The sequence below is a fragment of the Carassius gibelio genome, chromosome B5 (genome assembly GCF_023724105.1).
Source record: "Carassius gibelio isolate Cgi1373 ecotype wild population from Czech Republic chromosome B5, carGib1.2-hapl.c, whole genome shotgun sequence".
NCBI lineage: Eukaryota > Metazoa > Chordata > Actinopteri > Cypriniformes > Cyprinidae > Carassius > Carassius gibelio.
In genome coordinates this window covers 10,214,659-10,231,104 of record NC_068400.1, presented here as the reverse complement: position 1 = coordinate 10,231,104, position 16,446 = coordinate 10,214,659, and the positions used below count along the sequence as shown (strand labels likewise).

General features: G+C 34.3%; 3 protein-coding genes across 5 annotated transcripts in view; all 3 read left to right on the top strand.

The window, feature by feature from the left end:
* haus4 (HAUS augmin-like complex, subunit 4) overlaps positions 1–2,632 on the top strand; it is a 45,044-nt gene extending 42,412 nt beyond the window's left edge. For both annotated transcript variants that reach the window (XM_052557803.1, XM_052557802.1), the window contains 5 exons: positions 525–621; positions 702–847; positions 968–1,098; positions 1,176–1,244; positions 2,175–2,632. In XM_052557803.1, the coding sequence (XP_052413763.1) occupies positions 525–621; positions 702–847; positions 968–1,098; positions 1,176–1,244; positions 2,175–2,349 (618 nt within the window). In that variant the 3' untranslated portion in view covers positions 2,350–2,632. The remainder of the gene's footprint in view (positions 1–524; positions 622–701; positions 848–967; positions 1,099–1,175; positions 1,245–2,174) is intronic.
* A 444-nt stretch (positions 2,633–3,076) lies between these two features.
* ddrgk1 (DDRGK domain containing 1) lies at positions 3,077–9,126 on the top strand. 2 transcript variants are annotated; one of them, XM_052557041.1, is made up of 9 exons: positions 3,077–3,257; positions 4,655–4,798; positions 5,475–5,611; positions 5,713–5,814; positions 6,804–6,926; positions 6,997–7,035; positions 7,450–7,506; positions 7,584–7,632; positions 8,539–9,126. In XM_052557041.1, exons 1-9 carry the CDS (start codon positions 3,170–3,172, stop codon positions 8,697–8,699), a joined length of 900 nt encoding a protein of 299 aa, XP_052413001.1. In that variant the 5' UTR covers positions 3,077–3,169; the 3' UTR covers positions 8,700–9,126. The 2 variants fall into 2 exon arrangements, with proteins under 2 accessions (XP_052413001.1, XP_052413000.1); XM_052557040.1 differs by having other exon boundaries at positions 3,078–3,257; positions 4,652–4,798.
* Positions 9,127–9,731: 605 nt separating this feature from the next.
* LOC127958239 (uncharacterized) lies at positions 9,732–13,524 on the top strand. The gene is made up of 5 exons (XM_052557042.1): positions 9,732–10,006; positions 10,222–10,294; positions 10,382–10,562; positions 11,486–11,647; positions 12,692–13,524. The coding sequence occupies exons 3-5, from the start codon at positions 10,388–10,390 to the stop codon at positions 12,964–12,966; spliced, it is 612 nt and encodes a 203-aa protein (XP_052413002.1). The 5' UTR covers positions 9,732–10,006; positions 10,222–10,294; positions 10,382–10,387; the 3' UTR covers positions 12,967–13,524.
* The last annotated feature ends 2,922 nt before the right edge of the window (positions 13,525–16,446 follow it).

Genomic DNA, 16,446 nt, shown 5'->3' with positions numbered 1-16,446 from the left:
TAAATCACTTTTTATTAAGTAATTACCTAGAGACCAGTAAAAATAGTATGACGTACAATGTCTTAACACTGAACTACTTCATCCTTAATGTCATCAAAGAAACCATTTAGTTTTATGTTTATCTCAATTTAGTTATCTATTCAGCTTTCTTTCAGTTATCAGAATGTATTATTTTAGTAAACAATAATAACCCCGATGTCATAAATTAGAGATTAAAGATGGAATTAAGCATATATTAAACACACTGCTGATTCGACTGATACAGAATATCAATAAAAACTAAATCAATGCTGAAATAAGCTTATTAGTACTAAAAAAAACTATAATACATTAAAAATTCCAATTAAACCTACTGAAAAAAAAAAGAACAAATAACAATAATAGCAAACAAAAGCACAAGTTATTTAAATAATACTAATGAAACTAATAGTATAGAAGTAATATTTGGTGGTAATGATGAGTTGTGATGGTCTGCTGATGCAGTCAGTGTTGTTTAAAGAGCATCTTTCATGTGTGTCCTCCAGGAGCTGCTAGAGATGAAGCAGAGGTTGTCATCAGAACTCCTGCAGCATCTGAAGAAGAAGGCCGTCAGTGTCCTGACATACTATCAGCCGGAGTGGGGTAAAGCGAGCGCCGCTGCTGAGCCATGCTGTGTTTAATGATGGAGGTTTGCAGAGTTCTGATCTGATCTGTTCTCTCAGAGAATGAAAGCGAGGGTCTCAGGAGTGTGAAGCTTTCCAAACTTCCTGAACTGCTGGACGCTGAACAAAAGAGATCCAAGAGCCTTACAGAGAAGAACCGAGAGAACGAGGCGTTACTGCAGAGACAAACACACGTTTACCTGTCTGTGAGTCTAGAGACACCACACTCAGACCTGACAAACTCATAAAGGAAACATGATTCAGTGCCACTTGATGATGATTAAACACGAGAAGCGTCTGATGATGATGATGTGTTTGTCTGTCAGGAGCTGCTGAAGTGCATGAACATCCTCCAGCGTCTCGTCCTGGATCTCCGGCTCAAGGCTCAGAAAGAGCTAGACAGGAAGAAGATCGAGTACTTCCAGGCCAAATGTGAGATCGGTTTGCAGAAGATCAGGTACGATCAGTGCTTGTGCTCCTGAATGTGATCTTGAGGGCATCCGGATATTCCTAAAGATGAGTTTGTTCCTGCAGAGCCGAGATGCTGGAGGTTCAGCTGGACACGTACACAAGAGACAAGATCGCGGCTCACAAGAAGATCACGTGAGTGACTCCGGCCAGCGTTCATCTGTGCAGCTCTGTTAATGAAAACTATTCAAAAGATTTCTGTTCAATCAATCAATAAATATACATTATATATAAATACACACATGAGACTGATGGCACACATGCCTGGTCATACCATATTAACATGAACGTTTTTGTTTTATTGAAAAAGTGATGCTTGACTTGGTTAATGTGTGTATTTTCCCTCTGGAATGAAGAAGACAAAAAACATGACTGAAGCTGAAATAATAATAAATAAAAACTATATAGACCCATGTAAAACTAAAACTAATGAAATTACCAAAACGCATAACAAAATTACTTAATAAAAACAGATATTATCATAATTGTCATTACCGTAATTGCATCTCATTAATACTAAAATAGCACTGAAATAAGTTAAATTACTAACTGAACGTGCATAGAAAATACAACTGAACTTAAAATAAAAAGCCATATTAGTAGAATTAAAAATTGTCAAAAGCACAACAAAACTACTAAAATTTGAAAATATAAAAATAAAAGAGAATTCAAAATATTAATAAAAACTTAGTCTATAAAATAGTATTAATATAAAATGTGTCTGTTAGAAAAGCATTATAGAAATCCTAAACTTTAATGCTCATATTTAGCAAAATGCATCGGTGCACTATTTTTAAGGAAAACATGTTTGTCATAATTTTATATGTGACCCTGAAGCACAAAACCTTTCTTAATATCCTAATGATTTTTGACATAAAAGAAAAATTGATCATTTTGACCCACACAATGTAATGTTGTCTATCGCTACAAATATACCCCAGAGACTTAAGACTGCTTTGGTGCTGCAGGGACTCATTTAGTGTGTTCGGTCTTGAGTCAGATCTACATGTAGTGTGTGAGCACACCAGTCATCCTCAGTCGGTGTGCGTCTGTGACTGTCTTCAGAGAGAAGCTGAGAGCGGAGCTGAAGTCCTCAGAGCTGGACAAACAGACGCTGGAGTCCAAGCTGACCTCCTTCCAGATCTACGGCCAGGACTTTGAGGCTCTCGCAGAGGAATATTCCAGACTCCGGCAGGAAATCGCCACCAAATCCTGGGCGCTGAAGGAATTCTCCACATGAGCAACGCTGAAGCTAATCCGATCTCTCTTCAGTTCTGTCCTGCTTTTCAATTCATTTGTTATTCTGGTTCATCTAATGTTAGTTTAATAAAAAAAACCCTGTCTAAATCAATAAGTCCACATGGAGTCAGAATCGACTGTCACCTGCTGTATTAATAAATAAGACAAATTTGATTTGTTTTCTTGATGTTATTAGCATTATTTTACTGATATCTGGCTTCTACATTGAATAAATACATGAGTAGTTTGTATTCTGAGTTAATAAATTACATTTTAGACATAAACAGGTAAACGTGGTTCTTTTGTAATATCAGAGTTTTCTAGAATTTTTGCATCAATGCATTTTTAGAAAAATGTATTGTTTTTATCATTACTTTATTTTATTATTATTATTATTTACCTTTTTTGCTGGTTTGGATTTTCAAACTTTTGAAACTACTTTTTTTTTTTGTAAAGAAGTATTTTAAGATTTACCTTACATAAATTTAAAGATATATCGCGTTAAAACATTAATTCTTTCATTATTTTATATAAATAAAGTATAGTTAAATATATACAATTCTTAAATAATTTAAATAATATTTAAGTTTGGAAAATTAATCTTTTAATATTACAGTATTATATTGTTAATATGTGGTATAGTCAATAAAAGTACATAATTGTGTTTATATTATATTTTTAAGTTGCTCCGCCCCTTTAGGGAACGCGCTGTAAGACGGAAGTGACGCTCTCGCTAAAGCAACGTCAACTTCCGCTAAGGCTGCACGCAGCGGGGTAGAGTTGCTAGCAGAGTTGTATTTATTATATTTTCAGCGATTGAAATGGATGTGGTTGTGTATATAGTGGCTGTGGTTATTCTGCTCGTTCTGATCGTGTTTGCTGTGAAGGTTCGTGGACGGACTGAAGAAGGTGAGTGAACTACGGACATAAAACCAGTATGATTCGTGTTGATCAAAGCTGGTTTTACTGTATAAAGACTCTTAGTGGAGGGTTTGATGTGCAGTCACTGCATTTTAAGAATTAAATCCCCCCTTTCCTAAAATGTAACGGAAACTATACGTTCAAGTTTACAGAAGTGCTGTCAAAAGATTAGCCGCTTCCAAAATAAAAGTCTTTGTTTACATAATATATGTATGTGTACTTTGTATATTTATTATCTATATAATTACACACACACAAACAGTTGAAAATGTATATTATTATATATAAATATATTTAATATATACATATAACATAGTTTTCTTAAATGTACACATGCATACGTTTGTATTAATATATAAGTAATAAATATACACAGTACACACAGATATATTATGTAAACAATGGATGCGATTGATGGTTTGACAGCGCTAGTTGACCCATTCTTGGAGTATTGTTTTAATTAAATCTAATAGAAATATCATTCCAGAGTAGTTTTACTTTTAGTTAACTTTCACTCCCTAAAAACATATTTTGTATAATCTTGTTTTCTTTTTTAATGTTCTGTACACTTAGTAGAACAGATATTTTCAAACTGGGGTGTATTAAAAAGTTAACAAAAAAAAAAAAAAAGTTAAATAAATACAAATTTTATTCAAATAAATGCATAAGCAGTTAGATGAAAATATATGGATAATAGAATCATAATTAAATAATACAACTTAGATAAAAGATACAAATAAGTAACCAAAAAAATATAAGAAAGAAAGAAAGAACACAATTTTCAGAATAGTAAGATATTGTGTAGAATGCTTTTTCCAAATAATATTTCTAAAAGGTATACGGCATACATTATACCAGTTTAAATGAGTTTGAAGTGGGGTTCTACACACACATTTGTCTCCCTGAAGCACAGAAGCAGTCATCAGTGTCACAGTTATATTTTTAGAAATAGATAACAATACATTGTATGGGTCACAATTATACATTGCTCTTTTATGCCAAAAATCATTAGGATATTAAGTAAAGATCATGTTCATGAAGATATTTAGTAAATTTCCTACCATATATATATCAAAACTTTAATATTTGATTAGTAATATGCATTGCTAAGAACTTCATCTGAACAACTTTAAAGATGATTTTCTCAATATTTAGATTTTTTTGCTCCCTCAGATTCCAGATTTACCAATAGTTGTATCTCAGACAAATATTGTCCTCCGAACAAACCACACATCACTGGAGAGATCATTTATTCAGCTTCAGATGATGCATAGATCTTGATTTAAAAAAAAACTGACATTGAAGACCTGTGTCACAAATATCTAGCTATCTGTCTTTTAAATGTTGAATGACCCCAGCTCTTGAGCTTGTCTGTTTTCCAGCAGCTGATGGTGAAGATGGTCAGAATGTGCCCCGAGCCGTGGCCCGTCCTCAGCCGGCACAGGAGCGTCCAGCAGGAATGCCTCGGCGCCGCAGAAACCTGCACAGCAGAGTGAACGTCCAGCGCGCGCAGCAGCCGGCAGACAACGGTAAACATGTAGCAGATAGCACATGCAGAAGAGGGTGCTACATTTATTGCAAATGTCATTTTAGGTTCATTCAAGGCTAGACACTGCAGGCAAAACCAGTTTTTTTTTTCATGCACTGCTCAGTTTTGACCAATTTTGCTTCTCTATCATGTCTTTTTTTCAGACCAGTGTAAATGAAAATGCACATTTAAGTGTTTCTTTTATTGCACTTTATCTTTTTGTGTCTTTAGATTTCAATTCCAATTTATATCGTTTGTAATGTTTTTTTCTTTTGCACACACCAAATATGACATTTTATTCCCCGGTATATTCTGAAGGTCTGTACATATATTATTCACACTTATTTTGTACAACATTTGATTTCTAAAAAAATGGTGAAAAGGTTTTTTATTAACAGTATTTTCTGATTTATGGAGTGATAAAAAAAAACATTACCTTTAATATGTCAGTAAAATTAAACAAGAACCTCACTTTAACAAATCTTCAGATTTCTGTTCAGGAAATGTATGCAAATGAGTGCATATTTAATTAGATAAGGCCTCAATTGCATATTTAAACAACATTCCAGAAAACTTGTAATATAAAGCAATTGTCTTATATTGTCTGTGATTTTGGATACAGTCTTAGTATTTCATAGAAGACTTCTAGATTTGTCCCTAAACTCTAATCTCCTCAGAGGACAGTCCTGTGGAAGCGGATGAGGATCAGGACGATGGACTGCCATCTGAGGAACGTCCTCAAGCCGCTGCTAAAGTCGGAGCGAAGAAACAGAAGAAGCTGGAGGAGAAACAAGCACGGAAAGCTCAGAGAGAGGTTACAATGATGCTGCTACACCTCACCTTTCACCCGCATCAGGAGACTGGTCATTAATGTGTGTGTGTGTGTGTGTGTGTGTGTGTGTGTGTGTGTTTTAGGCCGAGCTGGAGGAGCGAGAGGAGAGGAAGAAGATGCAGGAGCTCAGAGATCAAGAGAGACAGAAAGAAGAAGAGAAGGAGAGACTGCAAGAGCAAAGACGGGTCAGTATATATCGCCAAGGCTGATATTATTGACCAAAGTTTTTCTGTCTGGCCTATAAGTGTTGCAAATAGGACTTTTATTTTGACAGCACCTGAGCGCTGATGCACAGAAGCTTCCATTCTTCATCTGCAATCATTTACTGACTTTGTTTAACAGTTCTTCTAATAATTAAAATAATACTTTTTCATACACATAAAGCATTAAGCACCTCACAGAGTCTTCATGCGCTGCTCAGTTTTGCTTTCATCTCATGTCTTCTTTCAGATATATATTTATTATTATTTTTGATTTGCAAACCCTACTGCAATATGAATTCAGCATCAATAAGTTGCTATTCAAAGTATAAATCTCTAATTCATTCTTATTGTTTTAGTAAATATTAATAAACATACAAATACAAAAATAAAGATTCAATTCCAGTGCAGGAATAGTTATGCGTGTGTTATTAAAGCAATAAGCCCCAAGAAGCCGTGGTTTACAGTGAATTTATAACCGCTGAGGGGCGTTGTTAAAAAAATAAATTCACTGTAAACCACGGCTTCACTGGGTTATTGCTTTTATAAAACTGTAATTCCATGTATGTACTAAGGTTTCACAAAATAAAACGGAGCATATAAAGTGTATTCTTCCACCAAACAATGTAGCTCCTCAGAATCAGTTGTGGTTGCTACAAAATGTGGTTGCCGAGCAACACACAAATGTAAACAAAGGTGTGTGTTTGTAGAGTAATTCACAACAGCTTTGATCACGGCTCAGCCAATCAGAATCAAGGACCGGAACTCTCTGCTTTATAATAACCGTTTTTAAACGATATAGTGTGATTCTATATAGACCTCTGTGGGCTTTATATCAGCCACTGCTCCAACTGCTCTCTGAAATAAAAACCCACGTTCTGACCACGTGTCAGCGCTGCTGTATGTGTTTAACTCCAGTGCCATTTAGATCAGTGTGAAGGTTCCCCAAAGCCGTGTGTTCCTCTCTGTCCCAGGAGGAGGAGCTGCAGCGGTCCCGGGAGGAGCAGGAGCGGAAGGAGGAGGAGGAGTACCTGCGGCTGAAGGAGTCCTTCGTCATCGAGGATCAGGGAGAAGCAGAGGAGCTCAGTGAACAGGAGGTACGTCTCTCTTCCTGCGTCCGCTTCACTTCCTCTGCATCACTACTCATCTCCTGTTTGTGTGTTTCAGTCTCGCAGCCTGCTGCAGGAGTTCATCCAGTATGTGCAGGTAACACCTGCGTTCAGATTACAGCTGCTGCATTGAGATTTGTGAGACAAAATAGTGCTCTTTAAGTATTTTATAGAACTGTACTTTTTTTTAACCTGAGTAGATGTAGTGGTTTATATTATATATATTCTTTATATATACCTTTCTTGATAATACAGTAAATGAAAGTCTTTATTAATGGAAGATATAATTTATTGTTTTCTTTTTTTTAAAGTTGCTTTTTATTTGGAACTGAATGCATGTGATAAAATTCAGGAATCAGTCAAAACAAGAATGATAAAACATTATATAGTTGTAAAACTAAAAAATGAAAAGTGCTTGATAATGTATAGAACTGTATGTAGTTGAAGTTTATTTACATTTTGCTTTTGTAAGATGAATCGTGGATCTGACTCTGTTTCTCTGTCCGATCAGACATCTAAAGTGGTTTTGTTGGAGGATTTGGCGTCCCGCTTCAGCATGCGCACACAGGTCAGTGTTCACAGCTGACCTCTGACCTCTGAACACGGTGCTTTTAGATGATTGTTGAAGGTGTTTCTGTTTGTCAGGATGCTATTGCCAGACTGCAGGACCTGATAGCAGACGGCTCCCTGACAGGTGCGTGTGTCACTCGATATAATTCTGTTCTGATCTGAAGAAATAACTTTACTCCAAAACATGTTTAGAGTCTCTTACTTGCTTTAGATGAAACTAGGAAACGAAGGAGATACATTAAAGGACATCTGTAAAAATCTCTAGAATTTTAATCAAATATCATTTTATTTTTATTTATTTAGTTTGACAAAATAATATTTTTTAATTAGTTCACTAAAGTATTGAACTATTTTAAATCTTATTTTTTAGTTTAATTTGATGAAGAAAACCTAGTAATAAACTAGGTTGCAAATGCAGTGGATACACATAAAAATAAATAATTAAAAAAAATTGAAATGTTAAACTTTCTTAAAATATCAAAATCCAAAATAATTTAACATTTTAAATGTACAAATATTTTATCTACTACTTAATTATTTAAATAATCCCATACATCAGTATTTGAAGAGAAAAGGCATTATTTCTATATTGATTTCAGTCAGTCCCAGTGTTATGTTAGTATCATTAAGATGCTTTTATAGTTTTATTGATACTTTGAATCCGTTTTTAGTTTTATATTTTCTGTTTTCAATTTTGTTTATATTTGTTTTATTATATGTTTAAGTAGTTTTAATAAACTCTTATTTTTAATTTAATTGTATTTATTCTATTTTAGTAAATCAAAAAGTAAATAAAGTATTTATTTATTTTTTTCAGTTAATGTAATTTTTTTTTTAATGCTTTTGGTGTCAGTTTAATATTTTTATTATAATGCCCCTGGCACATTTGAGGCAGTACTAGGGCTGTTCACATTCTGTCTGAATTAGTCTAATTGCAAACACACTTTGATGTGTGTTATGAGATCATAAAGCATCTGGAGTGTACCGTGTCAAAGTGAGCGCTCCAGTATAAGCCGATGTGTTTGTGCAGGAGTGATCGACGACCGAGGGAAGTTTATTTTCATCACGCCGGAGGAGCTGGACGCTGTGGCTCGCTTCATCAAACAGAGAGGAAGAGTCTCCATCTCTGAACTCGTTCAAGCCAGCAACACCCTCATAAACCTCACGCCTGAGCTCCAGACCAATGCATGAATAAAGTGGCATGCATGAGATCTAATGCCTAATGTCCCTTATGTCACCCTGTAAGCATCGTACAGTAGGGATGGATGTGTCTAGTATTGTCTGAACCACTTTAAGAAATAGCTTGAGGTGAGAAGAATTGTTTTCAGTGGCAGAGAAGGAGTTTTTATTTCACTGATGTTGTACACACACTTCCCTCAGTCCTGCTTTGGATTAAAGTGTCTGCTAATGCATACATGTAAATTAAAACAAGCAATTTTAAGACTTTGTATATTTTTCTAAGTCTGCAATATTTCGGTACATAGAAATGCTGTTTGTTGATCTATTAAATGATTCACAAACAACTGAAAAAGTCATAAATATTTATTGTTTAGACACTATTCTAGTTATTTCCTCTCACTGTCAACTGTCCTGTTGAATAAAAAGCAAAAAGCACAAACTGCGGTTTATTTTATTGTATCAGCAGCTCAAACAGAGCTTTTATTGTGTCTTTTCTCATTATACATGCTTTCTTTAAATTACTGGTTGTCTTTATTTTAGTTCTACCCAGTGTTTTCCTTAGAGAGAATCAGAAAGCATGTAAAAAATATTAAATAAAAGCTGTTTACAAAAATGTACAGACTTTTGAGACATAATTAGGTATTTCTGAACTGCGAAATTAAAAACAAAGGCTTTTTTTTTTTTTACATTTAAACTACATTTTTAATAATATTCCCTATCATAAAAGACGTAAGTGAAAGAAAAAAAAACTTGAGACCACAACGGGAGAAATAAGGGAAAGCATGTAAACCACAAAATATAGCAGTCACAATTAAATCTTAATTCATTTAATTTAGTTTGTGATTAAATATTTATTTTGGAATTTTAGTCGTCAACACAGCAACAGCCATTGTAAAAACACTTCATATCAGCAGCTTTCATTAAGTACAGTTAAAGGTGGACTTTGAAGCTTGAATCATAAATTTTTGTCTGATCGAAATGTCTAGAAATCTAATTCTGAGCTGTAGAAGTCAGTCGTGATGTATTGTGTGCGTTGAGCCGCTAGAGGGCGCTGTGTGATCAGAGCTGCGCATGCGCAGTGTGCCTCATGTACTTCATGTTGCTTCTGTTCCGCGTTTAATCCGCTGCGATGAGCTTTTATTTACTGGGTATTTCAATAACATGAGCAGCGTTTTTAATGTAGACAGACTGATTGTCTTTATGTCAGTCCAGGATGAGAGTGGCAGATTATCGACGCTTTGTTCAGCGCGCAGAATTAATATGCATCAAATCATAGCTTTTATAATCTCTCGAGGGATTCTTCGACTGTAACTGTTAAGGTGAGAATAGAAACATCGTTTTCATTCAGTGACGTCACGCCGGACTGCCAGTATTGTTATTAAGTTACAGTAAAGTACCGGGGCTAGTTGGTGTCATATATATGATAATTAATAATTCTCTAAAATATATATGTGACAACTAGCCCCTTACATGATTGCACTTTCATGTGTGTCAGTCTCAGGCTCATGTGTGTTTCATTGCTCTTTCTCCAAAGGTACTCTTTTTATGAGGAACCATAAACACTCAAAGTGTGCAACAGCATTTAATAAAGTCACCTAAAGAATCAGGTGAGACATGCATTTTGTCTTTGAGTCGTTTCTACAGAAGATCCATTAATCAGTTTTTGTCTTCTCATGTGCTCATGTTGTTCTCAGATCAGCATGACCCTGGTGTTGACCCCTGCGGCTGTGTGCCAGTGCTTCACGCTCGTGTCGCTGTGCACGTCTATCGCTGATCCCAACTGGATCCAGGTCCAGAACTGCTCTGATTCGAGCAGCGGTCTCATCTACGGTGTGGCCTTCACTCTACACGCATATCAGAATCTGACAGACACAGGTGTGATCTACAGCTCTGTTCATTACTGTGTGAACACACACACACAGATCATCTCAGATCAGGATGAGTGTGTTTCTTCATCAGGTTTGGAGAAATGTAGCACTGCATCAGTGTCTCATCAATGGATGCTCTGCAGTGAATGGGTGCCGTCAGAATGAGAGTCTGATAAAAACATCTCAATAATCCACAGCACTCCAGTCCATCAGTGAACATCTGGAGAAGACAAAACCTGAAACACATCCAGCATTAAGATGATTTTAACTCAAACACATAGAGTCTATAATCCATAATAACAGTTCCTCCAGTGAAAAAGTGTTCTGTCTGAATCAGGAGAGAAATCTGCACAGATCAAGCAGCGTTTAAACAGATCTAAACTAATCTGTGAGAGACAACAGCAGATGCACTTTTTCACTGGAGGAAGTGTTATTATGGATTATAGACTCTAAGTGTTTGAGTTAAAATCATCTTAATGCTGGATGTGTTTCAGGTTTTGTCTTCTCCAGATGTTCACTGATGGACTGGAGTGCTGTGGATTATTGTGATGTTTTTATCAGACTCTCATTCTGACGGCACCCATTCACTGCAGAGCATCCGTTGATGAGACACTGATGCAATGCTACATTTCTACAAATCTGTAGTTTGAAAACATTTACCTTTTTTAAATGAACTTTTCTTTTAAGCCTTTATTTTACAAAGTCAGCGTTTTGAAATCAAAATCTGTTTTTCAAGCGTGGCCTGGCCAAAACAACATCATAACACGACAACAAACATAAAATAAATGTGACAAACTATGCATAAAGCGTTGACTAAAAGCTCTTTGACTCTAGTTCTGGATTGTAAAATATGAGTTCCATGAATGTAATCCTGTGCATGCAGCGTGATGAAGTGTAGTGAAGGGTTTTGTCTGGTTGTGTCTGCTGGAGGTCCGTTGGGTGGGCTGCACGGATGGGGAATGTGGCTGCTGTACTCTCTAGCTGCTCTCTGCTACAGCGCCGTCCTGTTTTCCAGTTCCTCGTTCCTGCTGGATTTCCTCGGAGCCGCTGTCACTCGCTCGAAGCTGGTGACGTCTCTGCACACCTTGACAGGTGCCTCCCATTAAACCTGAGCTCACTGCACCGATAGGAACATGGGAAAAGGATTCAGAAGTTGTCAATAATTGTCGCATTAAGAATTATTTTTTTGTTTCATAACTTAGTATGCATCAAGGCAAACCAGTGTTTTTGTCATGCACTGGTCCGTTTTTGAGGTGTGTTCATATTTCAGGAAGGAAAACTTCTAAAACATGCATTTTTAAGTGTTTATTTTATTGCACTTTATCTGTTTGTCTATATGTACATTAAATTCCAGAACATATCTTTAAACAGTTGCTTCTGTCACATGCATACAGAAAACTTTACATATTCATTTTATTTGCATATTCATATATCATCCACACTGATTTATTTAACATTTTACTCCTAAAGTCATACTGAAAATGTGTTTTATTTTCTGGCTGTTGACAATACGTTCTAGTTTATGGAGTGATAAAAAAAGAAATCTAAAATATGATAACAATATCAAACAAGAATTTATAATCTGGCTTTTTCCAGTGGGGATGTATGCGAATGAGTGCATATTTAATTAGATACTTAATCATATGCATATTTAAATGTACAAACTTGTAATACAAAGCAATTGTTTTAATGCGCTGTCATTAATTAACTAGCGGAATATCTATTCGTTAAAATATTGTACCATCTTAACCTGTGTTCAACCTTATGTTTAAATGCCAAAATATTTACTTCATTTAAATTTTTTGAACAACTCATTTGCATGTTGACAGTTCTTTGATGTTGTTTAATGATCAAATTACATGCAGCTAAACAAATGATTTCATCTTTTTTCTTAAGTGTTTTGTTTGGATTGTTTTATTCTTAAATTATTTATTTTAATTTATTATTTTTATGGCACACTTCCCACCCCTTAATGCATTGAACAAAAAAATCAGTTCCACGTTCCGTCATTTTTGTATAAAAATGTCTTTACTCTTGGTGGTTTGATCAGATGAGTCAGGAAACAGAAATACTGAGAGTCTTCGAATGTGAACCGGATGTTTTTAGTAATGTGTGTTTTCTCACATCTCTCCTCAGCGTTCATCGGCGTGATGGTTGTGTGTGTGTGTGTGGCCTGTATGAGTGTGATTGAGCACAATCTGCAGCGAGCGAAGAGTCAGACAGAGAGGCTCTGCATGTCTGCAGGAGAAAGCTTCTACATCGAGGTGTTGGGCCTGCTCTTCTCCCTCCTAGCGTGCGCTTTGGCCCTCAAGGGTCGTCCTGTACCCATCAGGACCTGCGAGTACCTGAGCGTGGATGGAGCGGACGGAGACACGGAGCCTTTGATTGGTGGAGCTGAGAGAGAGGAGTAAACACACAGGGTTACACACTTCATTTCTAACATCTCAGAGCACGTACAGAATCAGCTCCTTCTGGTTCATTATTGTGAATCTGAATTGAGTTGATCACAGTGTACAGGATCTCAACTAACAGGGAACGTTCTAAAAATGTTCCGTTGAGGTTCCTTCAATGTCATGAACAAGCGTTCCTCCAGGAACATTCATGGAATGTTTGTTTTGTTGTTTACTAATGTTCTCAAAACGTTAGCACATAAACGTTATTTATACATCATCTTCTGAAATGTTTAAGTGAGGTGTTTTCTTTTTAAATGTTACTAATTGTATCAAAAACATTCCGAGAACATTCAAAAGTAACATTCTCCTCATTATTAAACGGAATGTTGTTTTTTATGTTTGAATGACCAAGAAAACTTTACATTTTAAATCTTCGGAAATAACATTTTCATAACTTAATTGCTACATCAGCCAAATGTAGTTTGGATGTGTTTTTGTTAGCTGGGATGTGGAATTGACAGGAATTGTTTATTTAATTACATTACAATTAAAAGTAATTGAACAAAACAGTGAAAACATGTTTTTTGTTAAACTATGTCATTCTTTCAGACTAAATGTGACTATTTGTTTGCTGATATGCAGAATTAATTTTTCAGAATTGATTTGAAATTATATTTTGAAAGCACCACAGACTCTATTATTAATTCTCACGGATAAACTGGAGAATTCTGGAGTTTATACCATAATAATCCATAAACTCACATTTAACCTGGCGGGACTTTACAATTAAATTCATGTTAATAATAAATGACATTCAGACATTTATAAGTGTGACTTAAAAAAAACATTTTCCCCAGCTGCTGTATATGAATTAAATTCACATTTCTTAATTCTATAAATATTAGTAACATCATCTAATGTTTCTTAAAACGACCTAAATGTTTTGTGATGAGTTTGTTTATGGGACATTTGCAGTGAAATATTAAATGTCTTAATGAATTTAATTCCATTTTAATTCTATTTAATTGGCAATTCTGTATCCTGTTTGCTTCATCAATTCATATTCAGTTCATATTCAATATTCACCATTCGGAGCCAATTCTATACAAACTATCTCAGTTTTTATGTCAAAATCTTTAATATTCAGTATATACATAAATATGAATAATTCATAAAACTCAATATAATCTAGTTGCCCAGGTTAACTACAGTGTGAACAGAAAGTGGACTGAGACCTGATGAACATCCAGATGTGATCAGAATCCACTTTCTACTCCACATGCAATGTGAATGCAAACAACTGAATTCTTTTTCACTTCACTTTTTGACTCGAGTGTGAAAACGTACATATTTAGGGTAGTTTATATTTTATTGGCGATCAGTGGCGTAATTTCTGTAGAGAAACTAGTAAACAGATCAAACATCAATCCTCAACGTGTCTTGAGCTTCCTGGAAGAGCTTTTATTTGTGACATAATTGTAAAAAAAAAAAAGCATCAACATTACATTACATTTAATTTAATTTACATTTAATTTATTCGTGAGTTAAACCTTGCAGTTTCTTTGTATTCCCTCTTTTAACCAGAATCATATTGCACCATTTTTCTCCATTTATTTGATATTCTACTACTTTTCTGGAGTTATGATGTTGAACTCCACCTCATGTTGTTTAAACCCTGAATGACTTTCTTTCTTCTCATTGACTGGAAGATGATCAGCGATCAGTGACTTAAACAGGTTTCTGTTCCACAGTTATTATAGTTAACTAACACTAATATTAAGATAGTTAAAAAACATTGTTACTTTGAAATTAAGGTTACAAGTAGCGGAACATTTCAGATAGTTTCCAGAAAATCTCAGTACATTTAAAGATTTCTGGAAAGTAAACCGTACTTGAGATAAAATAAACATGAACTGAAATGAACAAGTTGCCAGGACAACATTTCTGGTTTTTTAAAATAATAAATAAACTAAAATTAATAAAATGTAATCAAAACATACAGATATTTGTATGAATTTTTTAAAATTGCAAATGCATGCAACAAAATGACTAAAACCTGTAGTGTTTGTAGTATTTCAGTTGACCAGACACATGTCAAACACTGTGAAGTTTAAATACTGCGTTTATTTATTATGTACCTATATATAAATACAGAAACATATACTACCACTCAAGAGTTTGGGTTCAGTAAGACTTGTAATGTTTTTACAGAAGTCTCTTCTGCTCATCAAAGCTGCGTGAATTTGATCAAAAATACAGAAAAATGTTTTTACAATATAAAATACTGGTTTCTATTTTAATATCATTTAAAATATTAATTATTTCTGTGATGCTCCGCTGTATTTTCAGCATCATTCCTCCAGTCTTCAGTGTCACATGATCTTCAGAAATCAGAATAATATGATGATTTATTATCAGTGTTGAAACTGTTGAGCTGCTTCAGATTTTTATTTTATTTTATTTTATTTTTTGGAAGCTGTGATCCTTTTGTTTCAGGATTCTTTGATGAATAAAAAGTTAAAAGAAGAGTGTTTATTTAAAATAGAAATATTTTCTAACAATATACAATATACAGTTCACAAGTTTGGAGTCAGTAAAGTTTTATTCTTTCTTTTTTTGAAAGAAATTAAACTTTTATTCAGCAAGGATGTGTTAAATTAATAAAGATTTATATTGTTAGAAAACGTTTCTATTTTGAATAAATGCAGTTCTTTTTAAACTTTTAATTATCAAATAATCCTGAAAAAAGTATCACAGCTTCCAAAACAAAATTTAACAGCACAACTTTTCTTTTTTATGATTAATTGATTATTAAGATTAATGGAGATCATGTGACACTTTATACTGGAGTAATGATGATGGAAATACAACTGCACATCACAGAAATAAATAATATTTTAAAGGATATTAAAATATAAACTTTTATTTTATATTGTAATAACATTTTGCAAGATTTCTGTTTATTTTCTGGATTTTTGATCAAATAAACGCAGCTTTGATGAGCAGAAGAGACTTCTTTAAAAACATTACAAGTCTTACTGAGCCCAAACTTTTGAGTGCAAGTGTGTGTGTATATATATATATATATATATATATATATATATATATATATATATATATATATATATATAATGTTTATATATTAAATATATTTATATATAATATAAATTATATGAATATTAATATATACATGCAAATGTTTTGAAAATATATACTGTATGTGTCTGCTTTTATATAAATATGCACAGTGCACAAACGTATATGAACAAAAACTTTTATTTGGGATATTTTTGAGTCTAAAGAGGATTTATACAGTTTGTGTTACATTTATATTTGTGTGAAGCCATTTTTGATTTAATGTAATATTTAAAAAAAAATAATTTATGTTCCGAAGTTGATCTATCATCACAATCCTCTGTGATCTGGACTGATCTTCCTGTTGAAAATCCATCTCACTAAATGAACTGCCGATGACTGTGGAATCATGGGAAGGGAAGC